General features: G+C 41.4%; 1 protein-coding gene across 1 annotated transcript in view; it reads right to left on the bottom strand.

Moving 5' to 3' along the window:
* slc1a7b (solute carrier family 1 member 7b) overlaps positions 1 to 24,435 on the bottom strand; it is a 40,865-nt gene extending 16,430 nt beyond the window's left edge. The window contains exon 1 of the mRNA XM_085773228.1: positions 24,077 to 24,435. Within this exon, the coding sequence (XP_085629354.1) occupies positions 24,077 to 24,217 (141 nt within the window). The 5' untranslated portion in view covers positions 24,218 to 24,435. The remainder of the gene's footprint in view (positions 1 to 24,076) is intronic.
* Positions 24,436 to 27,416: the final 2,981 nt, after the last annotated feature.

Here is a 27,416-nt window from a genome sequence, read left to right as displayed (position 1 = left end):
CCTGGAAATACACTTGGGGCTCTAGTTTCGTCGACCAGGTGAAGTCTGTGATCAGCGCAGCTTCGCCACGCCAACGGGGCGTGGACCAGGTCCATTTCGCAAGATTGGTGGGCCGCGCAGTCAGACTTAGACCGGCGCAACCCCTCCCCTCATCCCTCCCACCGGCGCAAACGGCAAAGAGGGAGGAGAGAGGGCGGGAGGGAGACAGGAGGAGGAGAGAAAGGCGTGGAGTGAGTTTGACACAGCCGAGTCAGATCTTCACCAATCAAAGGAGCTCCTCTCCTCACCTTTAACTGCGCGGCGGGTGATGCGCGCTGCAAGTTTGTCATTTTATACTTGGACATGGACGGAGGAAACAGCGACGCCAGAGGCCGAACCTCTCCCAGGAGGAAACAGCTGTTTTGGTCCGGAGGTCCGAGCTCAGAGTGACCAATAATGAGTTTACTAATATACTTAATCAGGTTTGATCTGATACACTGAGAACCCCTACGCAATCTAAGAAACAACAACTAATAAACTAATAAAGAAACTCACATTTATTCAAACCCTGTGTATAAGATCAGAGGTGTAGGCTACACTAATCACAACATAAACACACACCATGTGGATGAAATCAGCAAGGACGCGCTCTCTCTCTCTCCCTCTCTCTCTCTCTCTCTCTGTCCTCCTCTCTCTCTCTCTCTCTGTCCGTCTCTTTTTTTCTCTTTTTTTTCTGTGATAGAGATGCTGAGTATACTGTAGTAGGCTATATACTGACTATCTGATACCGAGGCTGTTGTGGTGGGCTAAGAGAGATGATGATTTGTGTTTTGTTTTTCATTACGGCTGCGTGATGCGGTCGCACGTGCTTATGAATTAATAAGTAAATAAATAAATACAGCAATCATCACAAGGGCAGAGTGGTATCTCAACACGCAGCGACATGCAGTCATCCACCCTCAGTCCTGCTTGGGACATCCACAGCTGCTTTTCAGTGCCAGTTCGTCCCTGCTGTGTTAATTCAGGTGGAGTTTCCTTTACGCACCGACAGCCTTTGATCTCTGCTTTGATCTGACGTCAGATGTGATGAGACAATCTATATAGATATAAATTCACGTGTTGATTCCGTTAGTTGCATTAAATAGTGGTTATTGTGGATATTTATTGCATTGAAATGTGTCTGGAACTGTGGAGATCTGCCTGTGAGGTCTTGGTGACGTGTGTGCACTGCAGGTCAGTCAGCCAAACTTCCACTGCACCTGCTGCGCTCCGCCCTGCGCTGAGATTAGACCTGGTTGGAGGTGGCGAGCTTTCAGCGCAACTTCGGCGGGACATTTTCGGACGAAACTTGCACTGCACCAAGCTGAATCTGTGACGCCTCCCCCTGCTGCGCCGCCACGCCTATCTCAGCGCAGCGCGATCTGCCAATCTTCCAATCTGACTTTGCGCTAGGCTGCGCTGGTCGAAACTTGCATTAGACCGGCTGCGCTACCTTGCGCCACCTGCGCTGCGCCAGCAAACTAGGGCCCTTGATCTCTAATCCCTTGGACGAACAGTAGGCTGCATTATTAGTGTTTATTAATAGTGTTTACATGAATCTGAATGAAGCTGACATCTCCAAATTTTCCTTTCTGTAAGTTTAACCCACTAATTGTTAAACTTACAGTACAGAAAGGAACATTTTGGAGATGTCAACTCAAGTTTAACAATCTGTGGTCAGTTCACATCACAGCTGTGTCCACCAACAGTCTTCACATGTCCATGTAAAGTGTTTATGTGGAAGTTTGAATGGTTCACCATGTGTCCATTAGATAACTGGTTTCTTTTTATTATTGTTATTGATTAACTAACACATGTCCAAACGTTTTTTAGATAGATATTATAAAAAAAAAACTGTTGTTTCTGCTGCCCAGACTAAGGCAGCCTAGACGACAACATCTCTTGGAGCCATCTAAAAAACAGAAGAGAGATCATTAAGGTATTAGTTTTGGCACACGCTTCAGCCAACAAGCCCAGTCCATCAGGCAGATCATCATTCTATCCAACTGGGATATACTTAGTGATCCCTCCCTAAAAGAAGTTTTTCAGCATCCCCCTTCCTTCCACTACAGACGAGCTCCCTCAATTCAGGATAACCTCACCCACAGCTTTCTCCCCCCCAGAAGAGATAGACAATGGCTTAAAAGACCTGTGGGCACATATAAGTGTTTACAAACTAACTGTAATCATTGTGGCAACATTTTACAACAAAAAGAATTTGCCAATCTCAAAACAGGAGAGAAACACAAAAACAAACACTTTATTAACTGCAGTTCCACACATGGCGTCTATAGACTGACATGTCCTTGCAAGTGTTTATAGGACGCACAAGAAGACATCTTAAAGACAGGGTGGCAGAACATAAATATGCCATAAGGACAAATAATGTTGACCACCCCATGGCACGCCACTTTCATAGCCATCACAATGGCAATGACAGTCTTTTAAGAGTGGAGGGAGTAGATACGGTTGAGCAGTCTATCAGAGGAGGAGATCGCCTCCAAAGAGAAACATTTTGGATCTTCCAGTTCGATGCCTTGACACACTCTGGCTTGAACGAGGAGATAGACTTTAGACCCTTCCTATAACTGCCTAGATATACGTTTTTCTGCCTGTGATAATCATGTTTTTTGTGATACACCCATCTATAATTTTTTTTTTTTTTACATTGACACTTTACAGTGTTTTTTATATCTGCTTTTCAGATTATTTTTTGTAGATATACGATGATATAACTCTGATGTGATGTGATAACTCTCTTTATATCGCCTGTGATAATTCTCTTGTGATTTACTGTAATCATGTTTTTTCGATACATCCATTTTTAATATTCCTTTGATATTGTCACAACCTGCCCTAGCTGGGTTTACTAAGTTTCTTCGTTTTTTTCTTTTCTTTTTTTCACCACATTTTCTTTGCTCTAGATTATTTAGTGTGGATATATTTTTCTTATTTGTTTGGCATGTCCTCATTGTTTATAAACATAGCCTTATTATTATTCTTTGATTAGCCTATATATTCTTTGATTATATATAATTTTTGACTATTATATTCTTTGGTTGATACGCACAATATAATTGTTTACCTGTATTAATTGATCATTTATCGTTTTTGATTAGCAGCCAGCCATTGGCCCACCCACAGAGTCTATATAAGAGACTCCCACCTGTGACTCTGATCCTTGACCCACGCCCTGAAGAAGACCGCGTCGGTCGAAACCGGTCGGCGTTCTTTTGTATCCATGCCCTGATTTATTTAAGGCTTTTTTACACCTCACCTTGTCCCCTGCGTGTGAGTGCCTGAAGCAAGCCTTGTGCTTTTTTCGTCTCTCAAAAAAAATGTTCCACTTCAAGAGCACCCCGCAACACCTGGAGTTACTCCTTTGTTTCCACCATGAGCACTCGTAGTCCCCCCCCCTCCCCCCGCCTTTGATAACTAATAGAATATGCTCTCTTTTTGTTGTGAATGAGAGAAAGAAAAGAAACCCATTCTTCTGCCAGCCTGATACTAGGCAGGGAGACCCTCTCTCTCCCCTTATCTTTGCTATGTATATTGAAATATATATATATCAATACATGAATTAATGAAAACAATTGATGAATATGGTAAAGTCTCTGGGTACACACTACTGTAAATAGGAGTAAATGTGAATCTTTAATAATAGGGAGACAACCCAGCCAGGCACTGAAAGAGTGTTATAGCTTAAATGGGAGAATAAGAAGGTAAAATACCTAGGCATTAATATTAGTGACCATTTTTCAAACATTGCCTATTGTAGTACCAGATAAATACTTTAAAAATGGTAAGAGAATTATTTCAAACTCTGTCTGGAATAACAAAAAGCAGAGAATTAAATTTAAAATTCTATGTCAACCAAAAGAGGAAGGTGGGTTAGGGCTCCCAAATTTACGGAGTTATTTCCTGGCTACACAACTCCTCACAATAATGAAATGGACAGAAAGGTAAACAGAAACCAAATGGATTAATATAGAAAAAGAAATGGCAAGAATATCCATTGGGGCATTGCCATTTATTGGAAGAACGCAATGGAAAAATTATACAGGGCAGAACTACTGCATTGACAACACAATGGCCAATTGGAAACGCGTTTGTAAAATTTAAGAAATGGATAATAAATGTGTATTAGAGAAATGGCAGAGGATCCAGACTTTATCCCTAACAGAACAGATAAAATCCTAGAAGGTTGGGCTAAAAAGGGACTGACAAGATATTCACAATTAATTTCAAATCACACAATAAACTATGATATTATATCTAGCAAATACGAATTAGAATCAAAACATTTCTTTAAGTACCTGCAGGTCAGAAGCTACATGAGTAGATTTTTAGATGAGGGGACATCAGGGCATGAACTGATCAAATATATGATGCAAAATAGAAATAAAAACAAAGGAAATCTGTTAAGAATTTATAAGATCTTGCAGAAGTATAATGAGGTAGTAACATAAAAGAGAAGTGAGGAAAAAGATTTAAGAATCAACATAACAACAGAAGAGTGGAGAAGGTGAAAACTTTAGAATCTCACCATCAAAATACTGGAGGGAGTTTTCATGGAAAGTGAGTATGAGATTTTTTATCACTGAGAAACTCAAGATATGCTTCCCCGGATTAGATAATGGATGTTGGAAAGACATTACTATCCGATCACAGAGCGCCTGCTCTCCCTGCCACAGAAACAAACACTTTTTCCTTGTTGTGATGATTTCTTTAGAAAAATAAACGGTCAGAGATATTTTGGACATTACCACTGCACTGCTCCACCGTTTATTTTTGTACAGAAATCATCACAACACTGAAAAAGTTTGTTTCTGTGGCGGGGAGAGCAGACGCTCTGCGATCGGATAGTAATGTCTTTCCAGGATGTTTCAGAGTTAAGGTGCTTTCACACTGAACGCGGTTTGCGCTGCGCCCACCGCGGGGTACGGCGCAGACAGGCGCAGAGCAGGGCGGCAACGCATACATATGGAGGGAGTTGCTCAGTGACCGAACAAACAAGACAGGATTTGGAGAGGTATGTTCGCCAGGAGCTACAAAATGACCGCTTCCAGGTGTAGTTTAGCATCAGGCTGAGCAGGGAGCAGGCAAGTGATCCCCCCCTCGCATGCCGCTCAGCTCGGCGCAGGGTGGTGCCGGTGCGTGTTTAAGTGTTTAATTGTAATTCATAGACAGTCATCTGTACAATGACATTTGATTTATTTGTAGTAAAACCTGAGTGTGGTTATCTAACATATGGGCAGATTTGTTTTTCCTGTTTTATTTTGATATTACTGCAGAACACATTTTAGTTCAGGGGCCACAAACAGCACAATTTGATCTCAAGTGGGCCAGACTAGTAAAATAATAGCATGATAACGTATAAATATAAAGAACTTTGAATTTTTCCTTTTGTTTTAGTACATTATTAAGATGTTTACAGTACATGAACTATCCTTTTACAAAACATATTATGTGCAATTCCATATTTTCACACTTGGATTTGCCAAGTGTGAAAATATGGAATTGCACATTGCACATAATGGAATTGCACAATATATGGCCGGATTGGACCCTGTGCTGCCGGGCCGGTTTTGGCCCAAGGGCCGCACGTTTGATACCCCAGCTGTAGAGTGTCATAAAAATGTGCACTTATTTACAGAATAAAAACACTAGTGAAGCCAAGGACATCCAAATCAAAACAACAATTCATGTGTGACCAGTTCTCACCATCACTCACCAACCAAAATCAAATTATGACAATAAAGGAGTTGTCTGCCCTCCACAAATTCCTAGTTGGTTTCCACATCAACCACATAACAATAGGACAAAACACAACCCATCACTGCAATAATGTATACGTTGCTTAGTTTCACCACCACCATTGTTACGAACCAGTTCTGTTTGGGAGGGGAAGGAGGGAAGTGGTTCCAGGGTGCCATTCCGAAGGGCCGCCACTCCGAACGATTACTTTAATTTGTCGGAATGCCGACCCTTAATTATTTATGGGAAAAGGGTGCCATTACGAACCTGAAAGAAAGGGTGCCATTCCGAACCTGAAAAAATCTTGAATGGTTTACGGCACGGAGTGAACAAGCCTAATTGCGGTGGTAGCGTAGTGGTGAGAGTATCTGCTTTTGACGCGGTGGATCAGGATTCGACTCCCGGGGGAGATACATATTAACTGCGATTTTATTGGCCTCTACCTAACCTTTTTACTAAACTTAACCAACTCCTTTCTACATTGCCTAAACCTAACCAAAGCACAGAGCAAGGACATTTATTTTCAGCAGGAGTGCCGCGGCTGCATCAGACCATGGATGTAATGCATCAGACTCGCACCTGGGTGAAACTTTGGAGGCGGAGGGGGAGGGGGAGGGGCCGGTCGGGCGCTGTCCCCGCGGCGCGTCGTGTCAAGCCGGGCAGGAAGTCAAACCACGAGAGAATCCGGTCAATTTTCAAAATAAAACACATTCGGAACGGCGGCCCCTCGGGAAGTTCGAAATGACGGACCTTCGGGAATTTTCGGACTGGCAGACCGTCGGAATGGCGGTCCTTCGGAATGGCGGTCGCCCCCCGAGGGAAGTAGCCTAACACCCAGAGCAGGTGTAACCATTAAGCTTTATTCAGCAGAGGCAGAAATGACAAAGGTGACAACAGGTAAACTACAAAGTGGAACAGGGCCAAATAAAGAAACAGGGAACAGAAACTGCTCCGCAGAGGCAAACTAAAACTGATAACTAAACAGATCCTGTTCACAAGTTAGCAGGACACAATTAGCCTACACAATTACAAACACAGAATAGCGAGGGGAGCTGTGGCCAACTGGCCATAACGCACACCTCCGATGACAGCTGGTATCACCTCATTACTTTCTCTCAGATATTCTCCCACGTTTCTTCTTTACTGTAGATCAACAATGTGTTTATTTGCTCCTTTCTTTAAATTCATCGGATCAAATTTCATTCTGCGTTTGCAGCCACCCGGCTCTCCTTCAACACTATGGTAGACACGATTACAACGCGCAAAACTGTCATTTCAATCCTGCGGTTTGCACGTGCTGTTATAGACAGTTACTCCTACTAGATTAACCACAAGACGTAGCTTTAGTAACTTTAGAGGCCGACACAGTCATTAGGCTACAACACCCTCCTCTCAATGTATTTAAACAGCTGCAATAAACATTTCAGCATTTTGGAATGTCTAGTCATGTTTCTGCAGTTATTTTGGCTAAAGTAACTTAAAAGTAATGTAGCAGTAGGTCACCAGGAGCAGCAGAGAGCAGAGACCAATCAGAGGAGACAGGAACTGAGGAGAGGCTAATTAATAGCAGGTGTGACTCCAGGAGTCACTCTCTCCAAATCCTTTGTGTGGCTGTGGCTGTTGACTCTCTGCTCTGGTAAGATAGACTTTTGGGGTTTTTAGAATTGTTTTATCAGGGTAGTATTTTAATTGTTAGGGTAATGTAGGGGTGCATTCATGCACCCTGAGGTATCTGTGTTTTAATGATTTTAATTGTGGGTCTATCATTTGTTTGTAGGACTAAACCTTAACTGTTTTAAAATACAGAGGTATGTAAAAAATCATCATTTAAACCTCATACTTTTATGTCCTACAAACTATATTAACAGTGTTTTATTTTGCTTTTAGGCAAAGCACTGACTGCCGTTTATTTTAGTTTAGTATTTTATATTTTAGCCATATTGATTTTATTGTCTTTTATTATTTTAAATTAGAGTTTGCTTAGTTTTAGGATTTTAACATTCTGTCCTCTTCTGTTTCTAGTGTTGCGGCTGGTGGGGTCCTCCATTCACCGGTGTGGTTGAGATGCTGGGAGTTCACTTTAGATGGTGATATGGTTTGTGGTTGCACATTTAATTAGTGTGGTGTCTTTATTTGATTGTGTTGGGTTTATATTTCTTTTTGATATTTAGTTTACTCCCAGTGTCCTAGGCAGTGGGTGGTTGGTCCCCCAGCCGTGATATGACTGTCTGTCTTCTTATTCTTCATTGACTGTGTTATTTTAGAATTTGATTTATTGTAAATAAATGGCATGTTATGATTGACCCACACTGACCGTTGTGGCCTCCTTAATTGAAGCCCCTGTGTGCTGAACATCCTCAAGGTTACAGTAATGCAAAAGTGTTGTAATGCATTACAATTCAGAGTCCTGCTCAGAAAGGTAGATGTGTGAGTGACAGCCGCGGCTGAAACTAAACAACAGAACAGATGGAGGCTGTGAAGCCAAAGGAATATTGCTTTCTAGTTGTTGGTGTTTTCGTTTTCATGCAAAACGTTTAGAGAAACATCATTAGCATATACTGTAGCATCATTACAACAGACCCTCAGGAAAACCCTTCTAACAGGGAAAAATTGGAGAAACCTCAGGATGAGAGACAGAGGAGGGATCCTCACCCAGGACGGACAGACGTTGTTACAGACATGAAAACAGTTTATAACATGGAATAAACACACAGGCTCTCCGACGCCGACTTCATGGTTGGAAGTGGGGTCCACACAACCCGCCCGAGGCGATAGGGGTCTCAAGGTCTTCAAGATTCAATAAGTCTGATGGTGGATGCACTAGTAGGCTATAGGACCAGGTGGAGATACAGTAATCAATGGGAGAAAAAATCATAGAGTGTACGACGAAGGTGCTGCACTGTGCACCTCTGTCAGGGATGATCTGATTTGTTTAAAGTTGTATAGATTGAAATTAACAGTTTTCGCCCTATTTTAACATGGCTTTTGAATGATAGTGAAGAGTCAAGGATGACACCAAGGTATTTAAATTCCTTCACCATGAGAAGCTCCTCCCGGTTTCAGGAGCCCACAACTGCGGTTACGTGTGGATGAAAGGCCGAACCCTGCAGAGAAACAAAAATGCCCGTGTTCGTATGGACGGCCCCACAGACAGCTGTTTAGTGGAATGGTCAGCGGCGGAAGCCAAACTGCATGGGGTAAAGAAGGGACATTCTTGACTAGGTGTTTGGTGATAGCTTTAGCAACCCATTTTTCAATTATCTTGGAGGTTATAGGGAGGATGCTAATTGGCCTGTAGTTGGCAGGGTCAGTTTTGTCTCCAGATTTAAACACGGGCGTTACTGTTGCCACCTTCCAAGCTGAGGGGACGACTGCCTGGTTAATGGATAGATTGATTAGATGTGTGTGGCTGAGCTAAGGAGGTTTTATTGAGTTTCAAAAAGCTAGTGTCGAGCCCAAAGTCATCTCTGGTTTTGGATTATTTCGGAAGTGAAATTTAAAACGTCAAACATTGATATTTCCTTTATCTCAAATATTAAGTCAGCAGGCAGAAGAGACAATTCGACTGCCGTGCCAGGGGCCATGGGCACGACCCTGATGGGGCTACTGCTTGGATGCTTAAACGAGCTACGAGCTGAGCGGCGACCCAACTGCTGATCCAGTGGTCACAGGTGCCACAGTGTGGTAACTGTCACTAGTAAGCTATTAACTAACTCATTTGTGTGAGTGGTTCCAAATCAGCCTTTAGTTCAACCCGTCTGGTAGATATGAATTATGTTTTCCTTTTGTTTTATGTGTTCCTTTTGTAAACGTGAGAAACTTTTTTTCTATTTATAGGCTACTAAGTCCCCGCAACTGATAAGTTTGCACACGTTTTTATACAAGCAAACTTTCAGTAGATCCCTAACTCTAATCGGGTTAAAATGTGTTGATGTGCACTACTTGTAATGGGTAAAATATAAAAAATATATATATATTTGTGATGCGTTAAATTACTGTGTTACAGTAAATAGTAATATATTGTAATTACGTTATAACGCATTTCTCCCAACACGCGTTTCTCCCAACACTGAATAGAACACCATGCATAAGAAGACAAGACACCCCCTCCACCTCAGTTGGACATGATACAGCCTGGCACAGAGGAAGGAAGGATCAAGATGTCAGCAGCACTGGTAAAAGAAGTTAGGATTGAATTACCCTGAATCAGCAGAGCAGGTGTGTGCTGTGTTTCTTTTGTCATACTGTAAGTGATGATGTTTTGAACATGTGTCCAACGTGGCGCACGCACTCACCACAACAATAGAGGGGAATCATACGCTTTGTTCAACATGACTCCAAGCCTGAGTGTCTCATTGACCAGTTGCCGACTGTGAGCAGTGAGGCCTTCGTTGAGACTTCATTTTCAAAGGAGCCCCTTGAAAAGGCCCTTGGAGATGAACCATCTCATTTCCTAACAAATAATACCAACAGAAAAATTCAGTCATCAATAAAACAGAATCATAGAGAGTAAAAAGAGCCTTCAGTTTCACCACTCTAATACAGAGATGACTGGCAGCTGTGCTCTTTTTCCTCTTTCCCCCAGGGCAGCACAATGATCCTAATGGAAAATATGGAGGCCAGGTTGGTATTTCTGTTTCCTCCTCCTATCACGACTGATATCAATGAGAAAAGAAGCCATCTTTTTTTAATAGAGGTTTCTCACACACGACTGAACAAGCAGCAGCTTTCTCTGCTTCATTAACGATCGCTATTGACTATTGCCTATAGCCAGGACAGTCCACAGGTGCCAGTGTGCTGTTATTACATGTACAGCATATTTCTCTATATTTAAAGGATTTAAATGCATTATTTACTCGCTTATGCTGTTTACACCTGTAGGCAACAAACTTTGCATTAATATTAATGCAGTGCATTAATGCCTGTAAACTTTACTGTTTTGGTTTAGTCAGAGACCATTTTATTGTCATAATAGTACATTTGCATACATGTACTGGAAAGAAATTACGAAAACACAAGTGAGCATTTGCCTCACTTGACTCAAGTCAGTTACGGCGACAAACGTGTGTTCTTTGTCTCTTTGTCTTTCCATCTCCTTGTTGCCTGTCATGTATTTTAAATGTTGAAGCAGTTGCTGCAAAACACTTGCCCGTTTCGGGACAATAAAGGAATTTACTTACTTACAAACTGCAGTATGCAGATGAGTTTCCCTGAGACACTTTGTGCAGAAATTCTTTGGTTATGCAAACCGATTGTGCAATTTTTAATAAAATGTTGTATAAATCAGCCTTTGAATGATATATCAACAATCCCCTCTGTAAAAACCTTCAGAATATAGACAGGAATAAAACTGGAAGGTTTGGTGTCTGTAAGTGCTGCTGAAGTGGAGATTTCGTGTTCAAAGTATGAGGAAAAACTCATTTTGAGAAAATGGCCTTTAAAGACTTGTACTGTAAAATTCCATAGATTGTTAATGTAAATAATAATTGTAATTGCTTGCGGTTACGGAGGAGATGACTATTTTTGGAGGCTACTTCATTGTTCAGGAGAGAGAGAGCTTACAATGATACCGGGTCAGACGCACAGCACAGTATGTCACAGTAGCATGTTAACTTTTGGTGAAGCAACATTTGCTCATTTCCACCTGTAGTCCCTGGGCAGGTAAGAAACAGACAGATAACAATATATTAAAGGGATATTCTGGCGTAAGTTTAAGCCATGGTCCAACGCACCGTAACACCGAGTTAGACCCCCCCCTCAAGAGATGAAGTCTGCTAACCGCTAGCTTCTCCAGTTGTAGCAACTTTAACAATGACCATCACCGCACCATAACAAACAGTGCAGATCCACTATCCACCGATCAAAAAGCCACTTACAGCCACAAATAATGCTCAGAACAGCACCAAACGTCATCAACAGTACAAACAGGGTCCCAGCACATAATACGAGGCATCAAACATCTGTTAGCTTAGCCTGGTTTCTATTGAAAAGAGACGAAAACAACTCACCCACTCTCCTCCAGTTATACGCTATGCAGCAACTTTCCGTGTCCAGCACAGAGTCCAGGCACTGACAACACACACCGAGGCCGACTGGCAGCACAAACATCTGGTTTCAGCGGCCACCGACAGGCAGTGACCACCACACTGACCATTGATTCCCCCATATCCTATCTGTGATGTCTGCTTGTACAGACCTCAGCTGGCGTGGAGGCAATTACCCAGTGAAGTAGAGTCCCGCAGCTCAAGGATGAATGTGTGTGTATTAGGCTACTCCATATAATGCAGCCAAAGTTCCTATGTATCTTGTATCAGTTTATAAAAGTTATTATCGAGTGTTCACAGGGAAATGAACGGAGAGAATCACGTAAACAAGCACGAGATTAGACGCGACGTCACACGTCTGTAATTTAGTGAAGGAGACATCACAGCAGAGACAACACGGCTGAGTTTATGGAGTTTGAGAACAACAACAACTGGTTTCATTTCGATGGGCGCCACTTAGTTTGAGACCGAGTTTACTGAAGACAAGCTGAAGGAAATGGAGGAGTAAAGTGAAAGAGGGGCAGCTGCGGTGGAGGCTATGTGCTGGAAATGGAGGCTAGCCTAAAAGTGAGAGAGGGAGAGCTGGTGGAGTCTAAATGTTGGACCTGGGGGAATCAAGTGGTCAGTGTGGTGGTCACTGCCTGTCGGTGGCCGCTGAAACCAGATGTTTGTGCTGCCAGTCGGCCACGGTGTGTGTTGTCAGTGCCTGGACTGTGCTGGACACGGAAAGTTGCTGTATAGCGTATAACTGGAGGAGAGTGGGTGAGTTGTTTTCGTCTCTTTTCAATAGAAACCAGGCTAAGCTAACAGATGTTTGATGCCTCGTATTTTGTGCTGGGACCCTGTTTGTACTGTTGATGACGTTTGGTGCTGTTCTGAGCATTATTTGTGGCTGTAAGTGGCTTTTTGATCGGTGGATAGTGGATCCGTATACTGTGCTGTTTGTTATGGTGCAGTCATTGCTAGCGGTTAGCAGACCTCATCTCTCGAGGGGGGGGTCTCGGTGTTATGGTGCGTTGGACCATGGCTTAAACTTACGCCTGAATATCCCTTTAAGAATGTAGAATACAAGTGATATGATCTGAATTTTTTTTTTTTTTAAATAGACACAGTAAACTAGCAAAGGCAGGGAACAAGAGTGCCAATCAAGAAATGCACAATAGAATTAAATGAACAGTACATCTCTCTTATTCTCATCACACATTCAAACACAAGCACACACATAGACAACAGTCCAACTATCTCCATCCCCATCTAATAACCACACTCATGCACATATTAATAACCAGACACATTTACATACACACTCACATCAAACATCAAACACATCAAACTCATCAAATACACAATCCAAAAACTCCAAAATGCTCTGGTGGACAAGTTGTGACCTGCACATTCACCACGCTATGAGATAATAATGGAATGTTACGTTACGAGACTGAGTTGTTTTTGAGGTAAATACAGAGACTGCTTGCTGAAAAACTGTCCCTGAAGTCAACGGGCATCAGCGGTTTTGCTGAATCTACCTCTGAAACAACTCTGCCTGGTAACGTTCTGTTATCTCATAGTGTGGTGAATGTGCAATTCACAACTTGTTCACCAGAGCGTTGTGAACTTGTTGGATTGTGTATTTGATGAGTTTGATGAGGGAAACCAAGAAATCCCATGAGCCTCCATAGCGTAGCTCTGAGCAGCTCGCGGCTCTGCTCCGCCGTTCTAAAAATAGCTTGCACCGACAATTAAAGGTAACGCACCTACTGCTATGACTATAGGGATTATGGCAATGGGCCAATTTGCCAAAATGTTGAACTATCCCTTTAAAAGACTTATAACAGAGTCGTCAGCAAACTTCAGAATATGCCTGTTCTCATATGTACTCCTACAAGAGTTTGTGTAGAGAATGAAAAGCAGTGAAGAAAGGACACAGCCCTGTGGGGAACCCGTCGAGGAGAATATCTTGGATGATAACACGTCATTGACTCTCACACATTGTGACCGATCTAACAGAAGTCCATTAACCAGCCAACAAGATTTGGGTTCAAATTAAAATGTGAAATAAGTTTCTCTGCAAGGAGATAGGGCTGGATGATATTGAATGCCGATGAAAAGTCGACAGACAAGAGCCTTGCATGTGTCTTGGGGGCCTCTAGATGTTGAACTAGGGCATTTATTAAAAACAAAGTTGCGTCCTCCACATCCCTACCTGCCTGAAAGGCAAACTGAAGAGGATCAAGGAGGCCACTGACCTGCTTCAATACTTCCTTTTTAACTAACTTCTCAAAGACCTTCATCACAAGAGAGGTGAGGGCTACTGGTCTGAAGTCATTTAGGACTTTGGGGCTTTTAGTTTTTGCCACAGGAACAATGGTTGCATGTTTCCACACCTTAGGAACGGTCTGCAACTGGAGAGACTGAGTGAAAATGACTTTTAAAATTCCACTAAGTTGCGAGGCACAAGACTTGAGCACTCTAATATTGTCTGGCCCCGGGCTCTTGATTACTTTAATCTGTTTAAGAAGGTTGGTGACAGGGGGCGGAGTTTAGCTCAGTTGGTAGAGCACCCGCCCCATGTGTTGAGGCTATAGTCCTCGCTGCAGGCGGCCCCGGTTCGAGTCCCGTGTCGGACGGCCCTATCCTGCATGTCATTCCCCCCATCTCTGCCTCCCATTTCCTGTCACACTCTCAACTGTCCTATCGAATAAAGGCATGAAAAGCCAAAAAATATACTTTAAAAAAAAAAAAAAAAAAAAGAAGGTTGGTGACAGAGGACAGGTCGATATCAGGGGCAGAAGTGTCTCTAACAAGCTGCCACATATTGCTTATTTTGTCATTAAAAACATCTAAATTAAATCTCAAATAAAATGTATTTAACTCATCGTCAATCTGCATGTTAGAAGTAAAGCCATTCAAGGAAACAGAATTATTACATTTCTGTAGGCCTGTCATCGATTTCATGCCGTTGAGATGAGATCAGAAGCATTCAGTTTGGATTCAAATTTTTCTTTATAGGAACTTTTCGCCTTTGCGATCTCAGCTCTAACAACTTTTCTGATTTCTGCATATGCAGCCTTGTCACCACTCTTGAAGACCGCCTTTTTTTTCTCTAAGCAGGCTTTTGAGCAGGGCCGGTTCTAGAAAATGATGACTAGGGGTGCATCTCAGATCAGAGGGGGTGCACATGCCTGGCATGTTATACAACACTAAATTATGCATTGTCCCATCATTTCAAGCGGAATGATACTAGCAAAACAAGGATGTTTAAAGTGTCTTTCAAATGCTTTATTGCAGCAATATTGTAGCAGAACAACGAAAATGCTACATTTAGTCTTGGCTACCTCACCCATCAGATCATTTTTTCCGCATCATTTTTGCAGGAATATTCTAGCCATTCTCTGTTATCAAACCAATGAGCTGCAAAAGGAGCGCTTTACCCCTCCAAAAAATGATGACGGATATTTCTGTAAACGCACTTGAAGTGGTTCCTCCATACCTAGGTCGTCGGGTGGGCCGGGCACCTGCTCATGGGGTGAAGGGAGGGGGGACGGCGGCGGCGGCGGCTCGGGCAGGAGTGAGCAGCCCGACGAAGCTGCAGCAGCAGCTTCATGAATTTCAAGTTGAGATCGAGTCTCTGTCTCATCATGACCACCGTTGTCCGACCTGCTGGCGTGGTTCTGCTTGAACCACTTCCGAATATCCATTGTTTACGTTATGTTAACGGTGCTGCAGAGAGCAGCGTTTTGCTGGTGCAGGTAACTGCGCGCTGGACGCAGATGAGTGACGTGCATTGACGCGCGCGCACTTTTTTTCCCCTCTTTTCAACGGAGCATGCAAACACATAAACTGAGGGTGCAATGCATGCTTATGCACCCTCGTAGAACCGGGCCTGCTTTTGAGTTCCTTCGTTATCCATGGTTTGCTGTTCGGGTAAGAAAAAAACTTTTTATGGGGGATCACACTATCAGTGCAGAAGGATATGTAGCTACACACTAATATCTGCCAGTTCATCAGTGCTGTTGGATGATTCCTCAAACACAGACCAAAGAGTACAGTCAAAACACCTCTGTAGTGCCAAAGTGCTCTCCTCATTCCGCACCTGTACATCATGTGTCTGCACTAGGGTTAGGTCCTCCTGCAGCCTATCCGGACACCACTCAGTCTGTTAGCCTTTTCTGATTTGCTAAATCTTGATTTTAAAACACTGGTAGCATTTGTTCTAAATTATTTTTTTCTTGTCTAAAAAAAAGCCTGACTTACCAAAAATATATTTTGAAAACGAGTACCAAACAACACCAACATGATTAAATCATGGTTTTACTCTTGCAGTACTTCAGTTGAAGTGTTGATGTGCATGTTCTCTAGTTTTACACATAGTCTCTCTTATTCAGTCAGTGTCAACCAGTCAGAAGGGAGGGGGTTCTTCTGACTGAGTCTCTCTCCTGATTGGCTGACTGTTAGATTTCAGGTAAAACCACCAGAGAGACTAAGTCCTGCAGTTAGCCAGAATGGGTGGGGCTTGTTGGTCAGTTGTTTTTCACTTTGTGTTAGGGCAGGAAATTGAATCATTACTGACAGCATGCATAAGCCAGATAAGAAGAGATTAAAAACAAGACTCTTGATAATTTGTTACAACCTCATTGCTGTGGTTTGATGTTGCTTCTTTCCATCTCCTGAGCCAGATGTTGCCCCTGCTCCAGTGGAAGGTCTGTGTCAGCAATAAGCAGCAGGTGTGAGAGTGGAGGGAGGGTGGGTCAGTGTGACGCAGTGTGAGAGAGCTCTGATGGAGGGGGCTTCAATATCTGAATTACTTGTGTTTCATATTGTTAATATTAGTCATTTTCTTTCTCTGTGCCGTGTTTTAGTTTGTTGTTTGGTTGAGGAATGAAATTCCTTGGTTATCCTGACTGATTGTCTTGCCCCCTGATCTTTCTTTCCCCTGTGACATGCTGTATTTTTGTTACTTCCCTTCACCCCTCACTGCTCTGTTAAAGGGATAGTTCACCCTGAGGTGATGAGCGAAATATCATTCTAGGGTGAACTATCCCTTTAATGCCAAAAACCTATGGAGGGGGAAGCGAGGTGCACAGCCAGACACAAACAACAGTGTCATAAGGGAAGTTGTTGTGGGTGATACTTTGGCATCAGTTTCACAGGTTTGTGTATTTTCCTCAGGGTCCACTTGGCTTTAACATTGGCCTGGGACAGCTCTTTTCTTTCAGCTGTGCTGTTTACATCCCCAGCAGCTAGACCTCATATCTCCACTCAGTCAGAATCCACATGGCTGTGTATCAAGAGCCTGAAAAATGACATGACATTTCTGAGCTATTTTTATGCAAATCGTTATTTCCTGGCTATATTTCTCGACATTACTATAAAATTGAAGGTTATTTCTAGACATTATGATGCAATTAATTGTTATTTCTTGGCTATTTCCAGGTAATTAATGGCCTGTAAATTAAAGGGTTACCCAAATGACAGATTTATTTGTCCATTCTCACATTTTGGGACCCAAACATATGTCAAAGAGTCTTCAAAAAGTTATATTTCCATTATATGTCCCCTTTAAAAAAACATACACCTTCAAACACACACAATACATAGGCTTACATTATCACACACATAGGAAAGGTTCTATACAACAGGTTAACATGGGAGGTTATTGAGTGCAGTGATGGCAGAGGGGATGAAGCTTTAAAGGAATAGTTCACCAAAAAATGAAATTCATTAGTGACTCACCCTCATGCTGATGAATACTCTGGAGTAGTTTTTTATTCCTCAAAGTGAATCTGGAGACCCAGGAGGCCGGTTCGTAGTCCAACAAAAACTTTACATGAGAGTCAATAGGGCCCGACACAAAAACGTCCATAAAACTACACAAAAACCATTTCATATTTCTCCACACAGCTCGTCCACTGGAATCCAAGTGTCTTGAAGGGATATAGTCCAGAGTTTACTGGAAACTACGTCACTACGTCTGCCTAAACAGTGCTGTATTGAATTTGCCTGGGGCGCACTCTCGTCTTCACGCGACGCACACGGACGTTTTCGCACTTGCCTCAATGACGTCGTTTCGGGTAAATTCTGGACTGTCTCTGACTATATCCCTTCAGGACTCTGAGGATTGCCGCAGACGAGCGGTGGAGTATTTCAAGGTTTTTGTGTAGTTTTATGGACCTGTGTCGGGCACGATGCACGCGTGCGTTACATGAAACCCAGGCAAATTCAATCTGTTTAGGCTGTAAAAATGTCCTAAATGACGTAGTTTCCAGTAAACTCTGGACTATATCCCTTCAGGACACTTGGATTGCAGCGGACGAGCAGTGTGGAGGAATATTAAATGGTTTTTGTGTAGTTTTATGGACGTTATTGTGTCAGTCCCTATTAATCTCATATAAAGTTTTCGTTGGACTACAAACTGGGCTCCCAGGTCTCCTAATTCACTTTGAGGAATAAAAAACTACTCCAGAGTATTCATCAGCATGAGGGTGCGTCACTAATGAATTTCATTTTTTGGTGAACTATTCATTTAAAACAAGGCCATCTCCACCTCAGAGTCGTCCTGTATCTGCGACGACAGCAGCAGATACAGGACCGTACAAGGAGAGAACTACAGTATGAGTAATGAGTTATTTAAGTCTTTTTTCCAAACTTTGTCAGTTTGAGTAAAATCCATTAAAATTATGACTTCATTCAATCATTCATTTCTGACTCATTTGCAACACTTATATGTAACTGGCAGAGCTGCAGCAGACAGTAGAGAGACATTTTTTCAGCAGTAAAATAATGATCTTTCAGTCATCTCTTGTGTTATAATCATAAAAGTGTGGTGCACTCACTCACCCGTAAAGGACGTGCAAACCGATGCCAAGCGCTTGTGGCAAGGTGAAGAGGGCCCGGGCGGGCTTTGAACCCCAGACTCCCGGTAAGAGTCATGCACGCTAACCACTTGACTTGCATTGTCGCCTGCCGTGCAGGAGGCCAGGGTTCGAACCCCACCCGGGGCACTCCGTACCGAGAAACATAACGCAGAGGGCCAGATTGACATTGACTACATGGACATAGTCAGACTTGTGTAAACCACCATCTTTGTATTCACTACTAAAGTAGGATGAGCAGGAGGCAACAACCATGGCTAATGAAAACAGCACCAGCAGGATCTATCTTCTGATTAATAACCATGTTGAACTTGTGTATTGTATGTTACTGATGGAAGTTGATGGAAGTGTGAGGTTAGGGATGTCAGGGAGGGAGGCTGCTCCATAATGACGGCTAAAGAGCTTTTCAGTTGGGCATTAAGCAGAGAGAGCTTAGATCACCATAAAAGAGCAGGATCAGCACACACACACAGCAGAGAAGGTTTGTTTCTCCTCTGCTCTTCTTACTCTCTTGCATATGGGTCGATGTGTGTCTGCCTGTGTACGTGTGTGTGCTGTGTGTTCATGAGCAGTGTTTGTGTTGTAACTGTTTCCAAAGGACCATTGCCCGCAGTTTGACAGTTTTCATCTGTGTGGTGTGGACCAATATAAAGCAGCGGATTATACAATTGTCTTCCTCATACATCTGAAATAATGATGTATCATATAAATAATAACGTTCACCCTCGCTCCTGTTTTGCTTTCCTTACTGGTCTGGTAGCTCAAGGTGTTGTGTAAATTAGTAGGAATAAACAAAGCAGAGTGGATGTGTTGTATTTGGAAGACAATCATATGCCTGCTTAGGTTTATCTGAAATGACTTAGATGAGATTCGGCTTTGGCAAAGCTGAATCTTTATTGTCAGTTTGTGAGATCATATTTGTTGGGCACATTTTCAAGCTTTGCTGCTGGGGTCCTCCCTCCGTCTGCAAACTGCCCAAAATTATTTACATTATACTGTCACAGGTCTCCCGGCTCTTCCTACTGTTGCTGGCTCCACTCTCTCACCTTTTCGGTGTAAATAACTATTTGATTGAGGAAATACATTTCAATGGCATCAATAGAAAAACCATATTCCGGCTATTGAAGTTGTTGAATTTGATTATCAGGAGAAACTGATCAGTAAGAATAAGGATCAATGAAGTGCTGACAGGATTACATGTCTCCAATGCATTTATGTAATTTGTTGCTGGTAGTGGACCAACAGCAGACCTGGTCTAATAGTTTTTGTTTCTAGCCTCTAGCCAGGGCACATGATCAATTGGAGGCATAGTGACAGGACCACCACTGTCACACAAAGATGATAATAATTATGAAACTACAACTGACTCCACTGAAGGGCACACAGAGACACAGTGGTTAGCATTGTTACCTCTAAGCAGGAGCATTCTGGGTTCAGTTTGTTCTTCCTGTGCTTGTGTGGGTTCTCTCTGGTTCTCCAGCTTCCTCCCACAGCCCAAAGACATGCACCGTGTTTGATTGGCAACTCTAAACTGCCTATAGATGTGAATCTGGGTATGTGAGGTTGTTTTCTCTGTTTGTGGCCCTTTGATAGACTAGTGACCTGTCCAAGGTGTAACTGCCCCTTTTACAAGTTGGGATGTTTGTGCTCTAACAGAGCCATACATTGCAAGGTTCCCTGTGCACTACTATATTGCACTATATGAATGTATCAAGGAAAAAGTGTTAAAAAAGTGTTACTATGGGCATTTTTGGAGCTTAACCTCTATTTCAGGACAAAAATATGGCATATTTCCACAACTGCTGAAATGATTTTGGATTCTTCTTGTAAATGTGTCCCTCCGAAATTCATTGTATGGGCGTATGCCTTAAAGCTTACTGAAACTGACTAGGCTACTACTATGGATGTCATCTGTTAAATTTTGTTTGAAGTTTTGTAATGCTAACGGGACCTCTCACAACAAACACTCAAAAAACAATCAAATATCTATGGTTCATGACTGGAATCCTTATGACACACCACTGAACTCATATAGTGTACAGTAAACAGTATAAACTTTGTGTTTTTGCATGTAGTCACTAACCTCAGATAGCCTAACTGAAACATCCTGTAAAGACATTACTATTCGATCATGTCCAAAATATCTACGACCGTTTATTTTTCAGGACAGGACAACGATTTAGGGGTAAAAAATGACCGGAATTCTCCTTTAAGTCTTTTCTCTGGACTCTAGAACCACGTGGTTTCGAAACTTTTTAAGTTTAATTTAATTTAATTTAATTTAATTTAATTTATTGGTTTATTTGAGAGGGACAGTGCAACACTGATCAACAGAAGAAAAAAAACTGCAAGTGAGCCAGAGTTAGCCAGTAAGGCTAGTATTGATACACAAGTACTTCTAATTCGTATGCATACAATTAAAATAAACAAATAAACAGAGAAATATATTCATGCAAAGTACAATCCATTTTATCAGGTATATTTTTTACACATTTAAAACTGAATCCAATAAAACTAGTCTGCCATGAAATCAAAGAGTCTGTAAGTAGGCTACACCACATACATCTGTCATGCAGGGGGGGATATGATTACAGTTGTAAATCTAGGTATAGTGATGAAATGTGACAAAGGGCAATTGTTACTAACTCCATCAGAGGCGTTTGAGGTAGGCTATGTCCTACCAATCTTCATGTTTGTATAGGGATGAAGAAAAAAACACCAAACACCAACTTTAGAATTACAAGTACCACAGAAGAAATTGCAGGTTGTAGCCTACTTGCCAGTGTGCCAGCGACTGCATGCAATATGTTAAATGTCCGTTTACTGTGACCTGTGACCTCATTAGTGCTTAAACAGCCACGATCCTCACTGCAGACTTAAAACAGACCAGTCCTCAGCATCAGCAGTAAAACACAATGAAGCTAAAGTGATGTGGAAGGTTTGCTTCACCATGTTTTTATGTCCACAGTGCATAATCTAGTACTCACCAGAGTTTGTAGTGTAAAATGTTATGTGTATAATGGCTTGTATGTTGGAAAAGAACATTAAAAATGTGTAGATCATATTATGCTACTTTTTATAATCAAAGTGTGTATTTCATTTAATATATAATCTTTTGTTTAACTTTTTACTGTTAACTTTAACATTTCTTAATGTTTGCCCCCCATTGGAATTTCTGTTACCCTTCAATGAACCATGTAATTGTTACCTTTCAGTGAACTTTAAGGCTGCACCAAAAATCCTTCACGGGACACATTTAGCCACATTATGATACTGTTTGGATGTAAGCAGCCCCCCCGAAATGAAGGCTGGAGCAGTGGTGGAGCATAAGAACCCACAGCTCCCACTTCAAGATCAATAAGCGCCCCTGTTGTGAATTATGGGTAGAAGAACTACTAGCTAGGGCCTCCAGCTCATCAAGCTGAGCAAAGAGTTTTCACAAAAGGTCCGAGCCATAGCACAGGGACAAGGTGGCATGAGCATGAAAGCCTTACCAAAGACTTACCATCATGAAGGTGCAGATGGTGGAGGGCATGGTGAGATTAACACGAGCAAGTAGTAGAGAGCATGGCATGATTAACGTAATATGCCGAACAAGTCTAATAATTGATGTGGATAAGAAAATGATGATTTTGTCGATGTCAACAGTCTAAAAGATACTGTAAAAAAGAATGAAATCAGTCGTGTCCTTTTGAGTGCTTGGCTCTTGTCTGTGTTTTTCCTTTACTTTTTCTTGGGACATGGCTCGGGTTTTGTTCCAACTCTCTTTCAGTGCCTGATTTGAAGACTCCAGTTTATTTGTTTTATTGGTGTCCTGAAATGCTAAAGAGGCAAAGGACAGAACTTAATCTCTGGCCAAGTCTGGGGTTTGAAGACACATCAAGTTAACCAATGAGTGCTAAATACGATCATATTTTATCCATTCAGTGTGGACAATATCAATCAATCAATTTGTTTATTTTGGGCATGTCAATTTAAATCATCATCATCATCAATATGACATTTCTTTATTCAAATGTAGTTGAGAAATATTGTGTTATATATATTTTCTGTGATTTTTCACACTCTCTGTCGGTGTGACTGGGACATGTGCAGCTGCTGGTGTGACTCTGCGGAGCCTTCTAATTCTATAATCCAAACTTATGTCATAGATTCGACCATACATTTCCACTCAGTGTGCTCTTGTGTGGAAACTGTTGAACACGTCTGTGCCAGTCAGTGAATCATGTCAGTTGTTCCTCTTGAATGTGGGCCAGTCTTTGAACATTTATCTACTGCACGGTCTGATTTTTCATACACACACTCAGAGTGATTGCCCGTACCCCCCCTCTCAGCTGAGTGTTCATAAATAGTCTGAAAGCAGAAAGGTCTAGCCCTCCTGTGTATGCCTTGTACTGACAGGGGCTCTTATCTGATTTACAATTAGGCAAGGCATTTGTTTGATTGGATTGTAATCCCCTATTGTGAAAGTAAAGGAGTCAAAGGCTATTTTTAGGCCTGTTTAAGAATATGGCACAGCTGGGTGACGGGAAAGAAAAGGCATCATATTGTTTATGAAGCTGCTGCCACATGTATCTACTGTACGCCTGTGAGTTTGCTCACATAGTCTGGAGTTATGTATTAATGTTTTCTATACAACTACCAGTAAATGTAAAAACATCACCACAACCTCCACTTCCTCAGCTCAAAGCCAACTTCAGGTTGTCTATTCTCATGCAATTCAAAGCTCAGATGATAAAAACACTAAAACACTTTCCAAAGTCAATAAAAGGTTGACTTTGGGAAGATATATCCCTGATCAAATAAATTTCAGCACAAGAAATGAAAAAGATGATAAAGATGATGGTGATTTAACTCTTGGTACTTTTGCACAAATTTAGAAAACGCCATATTCCTCAGCTGTTCCACTTTACTCTCCCTTTGTAGCTGTAAAGTTGGAAAAATAATCTCGACCCCACTGACATCATTAAACTGTATAATCTGCTGTATAATAATAGTAAGCTATATGATGCTTGTACAATTTCATCATGGAATCAAATATTCCAGATATCCTGTGAATCATCTTAGACATATTTTCCAAAAAGTAGGACTCATTCATTTGTTTGAGGTCTCCACTACTGGCATCTCTTTATGATAAAATCAAATTTTATTTTCACTGATAACTACCCAATTCAATCACATTTTAATTCATATTTAATTTGAATTTGAAAATTAACATTTTGCCATCATGGCAGAACAAGGTGAAAGTATAGTTTTAACTCATTTATATACAGTTAGATATGAGGCCTAGTGTTATTGAGAAATAGTGCAGTGAAGTGTGAGACAGTATTTGATACACTGCCTGCAGAAAGTCAGACATGGGACGATGTGAAGGGACAGACTGACCTGCTCTGTGAGACGGCGTGTCCTCAGGAAGAATCCCAAAAGACACCCAATGACCACAGCCATCACCGACATGATGAGAAGCCCGTTCTGTTTGCAGACATTCTTCACCCTCACCCACACTGCATCCAAAGCCACGGCCATCGTGAGTCACCTGTCCCCTGTCCTCTCAGCAACCCATAAATGGAGCCAACACAAAGCCTTAAAATCCAGGTGTGAGAACGAAAACACACAAAAAGGAGAGAACGAAGAAAAACTCCAGAACAAAATGGGATGTTGTGTGAAATATCCAATCCTCTGTGATATTTTACAGCACCTTGGGGCTCAGTATCCCTCCCGTCCTCTTGCTATGGCAATCTGCATTAAGCTTAGAAGATCCTCTCACTTACCAGGCATCCCCTCCCATCCTGCTCCACCCATCAGCTGCCCTGTGAGTGCTGACCAACTGCCAGGGGGATGGAACAGCTGGCAACCATGTCCCTGTGAGTTATCATCACCAATCCTGTTAGACCTCTACTGTATTAAACAGGTCTGAGGCTGGATGGGGGGTTTAGGGTTAAACAACCAAGAGTCAGAGGGAGAATAGGCCTACACTCTGTGCTAATAGCCCCCAGTTTTTTTACTTTCATTTTTATCCATTTATTTTATTTACTTGTAAGGGACAATGTGCAAAAACATTGATCTCGCAGAGATGAAACAAGTGAAACAAGCACATTATACAAAACACACAACATATAAAACCAGGTGTTGAGACTGAGGATTCTACTCCACGGGACAGTGCTGGGAGGTGACTGCTTATAAACAAACAGACACCCCAGCTGGTTTTAAAAGGCTAAAGAGCTCATTAAAATACCTTTTTTTTTAAGATATAGCAACTGTATAACTGTGGCACATGCAGTTTCCCCCATGGTGGAGATGTGCCACTGGCAAATGTCTAAGAAAGTTTCTCTGAATTAATGAATTATTGATTGAACCCAGAAGAAGACAAAAGAAGGCCCTCAACTTTTTCCACTCAGGAAGATGTTCCTTAGGCTTGAAATCATACAGTACAACCGGAGTGTTGAATGAAAAAGGTGAGTGAAATCGAAACAAACAAATTTTACTCATTTCAAATGATTTATAATAATAATAATAATTTGTAAGTGCCTCATTTGGTTCTATTCTCATTTGACCTCTTGTCTTCATCAGACCATGGGGACTGTAACTGCAGACAAACATTGATATAATGTGGAATCTGAAAGTAACACTGTGGATGCTGAATGCTTGCACATGTTAACATGTACAGTATAGGATCATAGTCACTGATGCACAGTGCACAGAGCACATGTAATGCAAATAATCGTTCCAGATTCATTTAATTAACTTTAAAATCCATCACTGCATCTGCAGTAGGCCTTTTAGCCAGCTGGTGAAGAAAGACACTTAACAGCCCCCAACAATGACTTCAAATGTCAACAGAAAAACTAGTAATCATAATAAATGTAGCATAAAAAAAACTCTAAGTAAGACTGTTAATTGAACTGACAACAGCTGTCCAGTGTCTTGTTGTTCACATGTATGAAGTGAAAGCATTTCAGGGAGAGAACAGGGTCCCACTCTGGTCTCCATCCAGTCAGTGAGGTGACTTGTAGATACGTTTCAAGCTGCTGCGTCGCTCAGTATGAAGCACTTGCAGAATTGTGTGACTGTTTATCCAGAAGCAACTGCAGCTTTGTCCAGTAGCAATCTGTATTTAAAGGATCACCTTCCTGCACTGCGTGGTAGGGAAGAGGCGTGCATGAGAGCTTTACCATTCAGAAGGATTTCATTCAGTAATGTATGTATTTGAATGCCACATGAGAATAGCCAGGGGATTAGCACAGATGGGTCATTCTATAGAAATGGTCGCTTTCCTGTCCCTACATTATTCACCAGGAAAAGCGCTCAAAAGTGTTCAACAATGACACAAAATATACATGTTTTTTTGTAATTAAAGTGTTTTCTTGTTATTAAACCATGCATAAGACAGTTATAATGCACATTTATTTTAAAATATATCTTGAAAATCTTGTTAGTGACATGAATTTGGCTTGTCCCTCGGGTAAGGAGTCATGGTTCAGTGACATATTTTGAATTTAAATAAATGTTTTTCTCCTGTTTTAAAGATTATAATACAAAGGAAAGTGTTATAGCTATTTAGTATAATACTTAAAATAATGAAAATATCAATAAATAATTTAAATAATTTACAAAAAATAGCTGTCCCTTGATTTCATGTCACTGGTGTTACTATTTGTAAAACCCTTTATTTTGAAAAACTACTTCATCTCTGCAAACATCTTCTGGGGTCAAGAGTTAATTGGAGGTGTGTCCATTTTGAAGAGCACATAGTTAGTCAGCACCTTCTCTTCATATGTTGATAATGTTAAGATTTAACGAGTAATTTCATGTGAGGACTTAAGATGCGTCACTGGTGTTACAGTGTTTATAGTAAGGGGAAAGGAAATTTTATTAAAATAATTGATAAAATTGTATGATAAGCTGATATATTTACAAGTTAAGAAGTGTGGTTTTGCCTGCAATGTCCACCATCTTGAATAGGCCATCTTGTCTGTCCATTTGTCACTGGTGTTACTGTCACTGGTGTTACTGTTCTAGTTAGTAACACCAGTTTTCGTTAGTAACACCAGTGACCAGTGGGTAACACCAGTGACGATCATTAACACCAACCACCATTAGCATTTTTTTAAATATAATATAATAGAAATATTAAAATACATTAAGCTGTAATTTATGTTGATTTATAATGGCAAGTGGTTAACTGTTATGTGACCATGTTTAAGTTGTTAAAAAAATAATACAAATGAAACATGAAATTGCTGTTCAAAAAGCTACCATTTTCATAGAATGACCCAGATGCATCTGACTGGACATTCACATGCACAGTAGCTGTCAGTACTGGAGCCCTGGCTCGTCACATGCAATCCATAACAATGTCACTGGTGTGTTGACACTGTGTCAGGATACAGAAAGGTTTACTATGGGCTTTCAACATTTTTTTTTTTTTGTGATCAATTATTTATTGATGTATGGACCATTTAACAACCAGACATAATAAACACAATTTCCTTTTTTTTTGGTGTACATAAAATGCACAGCATAGATAACTAAAACAAACAAACAACAACAACAACAACAAAACAATCCCACCCCCCACCCCTCCTCTCCTCGGACCAACAATAAGTGAAGATTAGATATTAGTATACCATGCCAAAAAACAAAACAGAAACAAAAACAAACGAGCAGTAGGAAAGAGAAAAATATTATAATAATAATAATTGAACAGACACATTGTTAGTCATGT

This window comes from Trachurus japonicus, chromosome 4, assembly GCF_045865225.1.
Source record: "Trachurus japonicus isolate A0001 chromosome 4, Traja_1.0".
NCBI lineage: Eukaryota > Metazoa > Chordata > Actinopteri > Carangiformes > Carangidae > Trachurus > Trachurus japonicus.
Note: the sequence above shows the minus strand (reverse complement) of the source record. Positions and strands in the feature narration are given on the sequence as shown.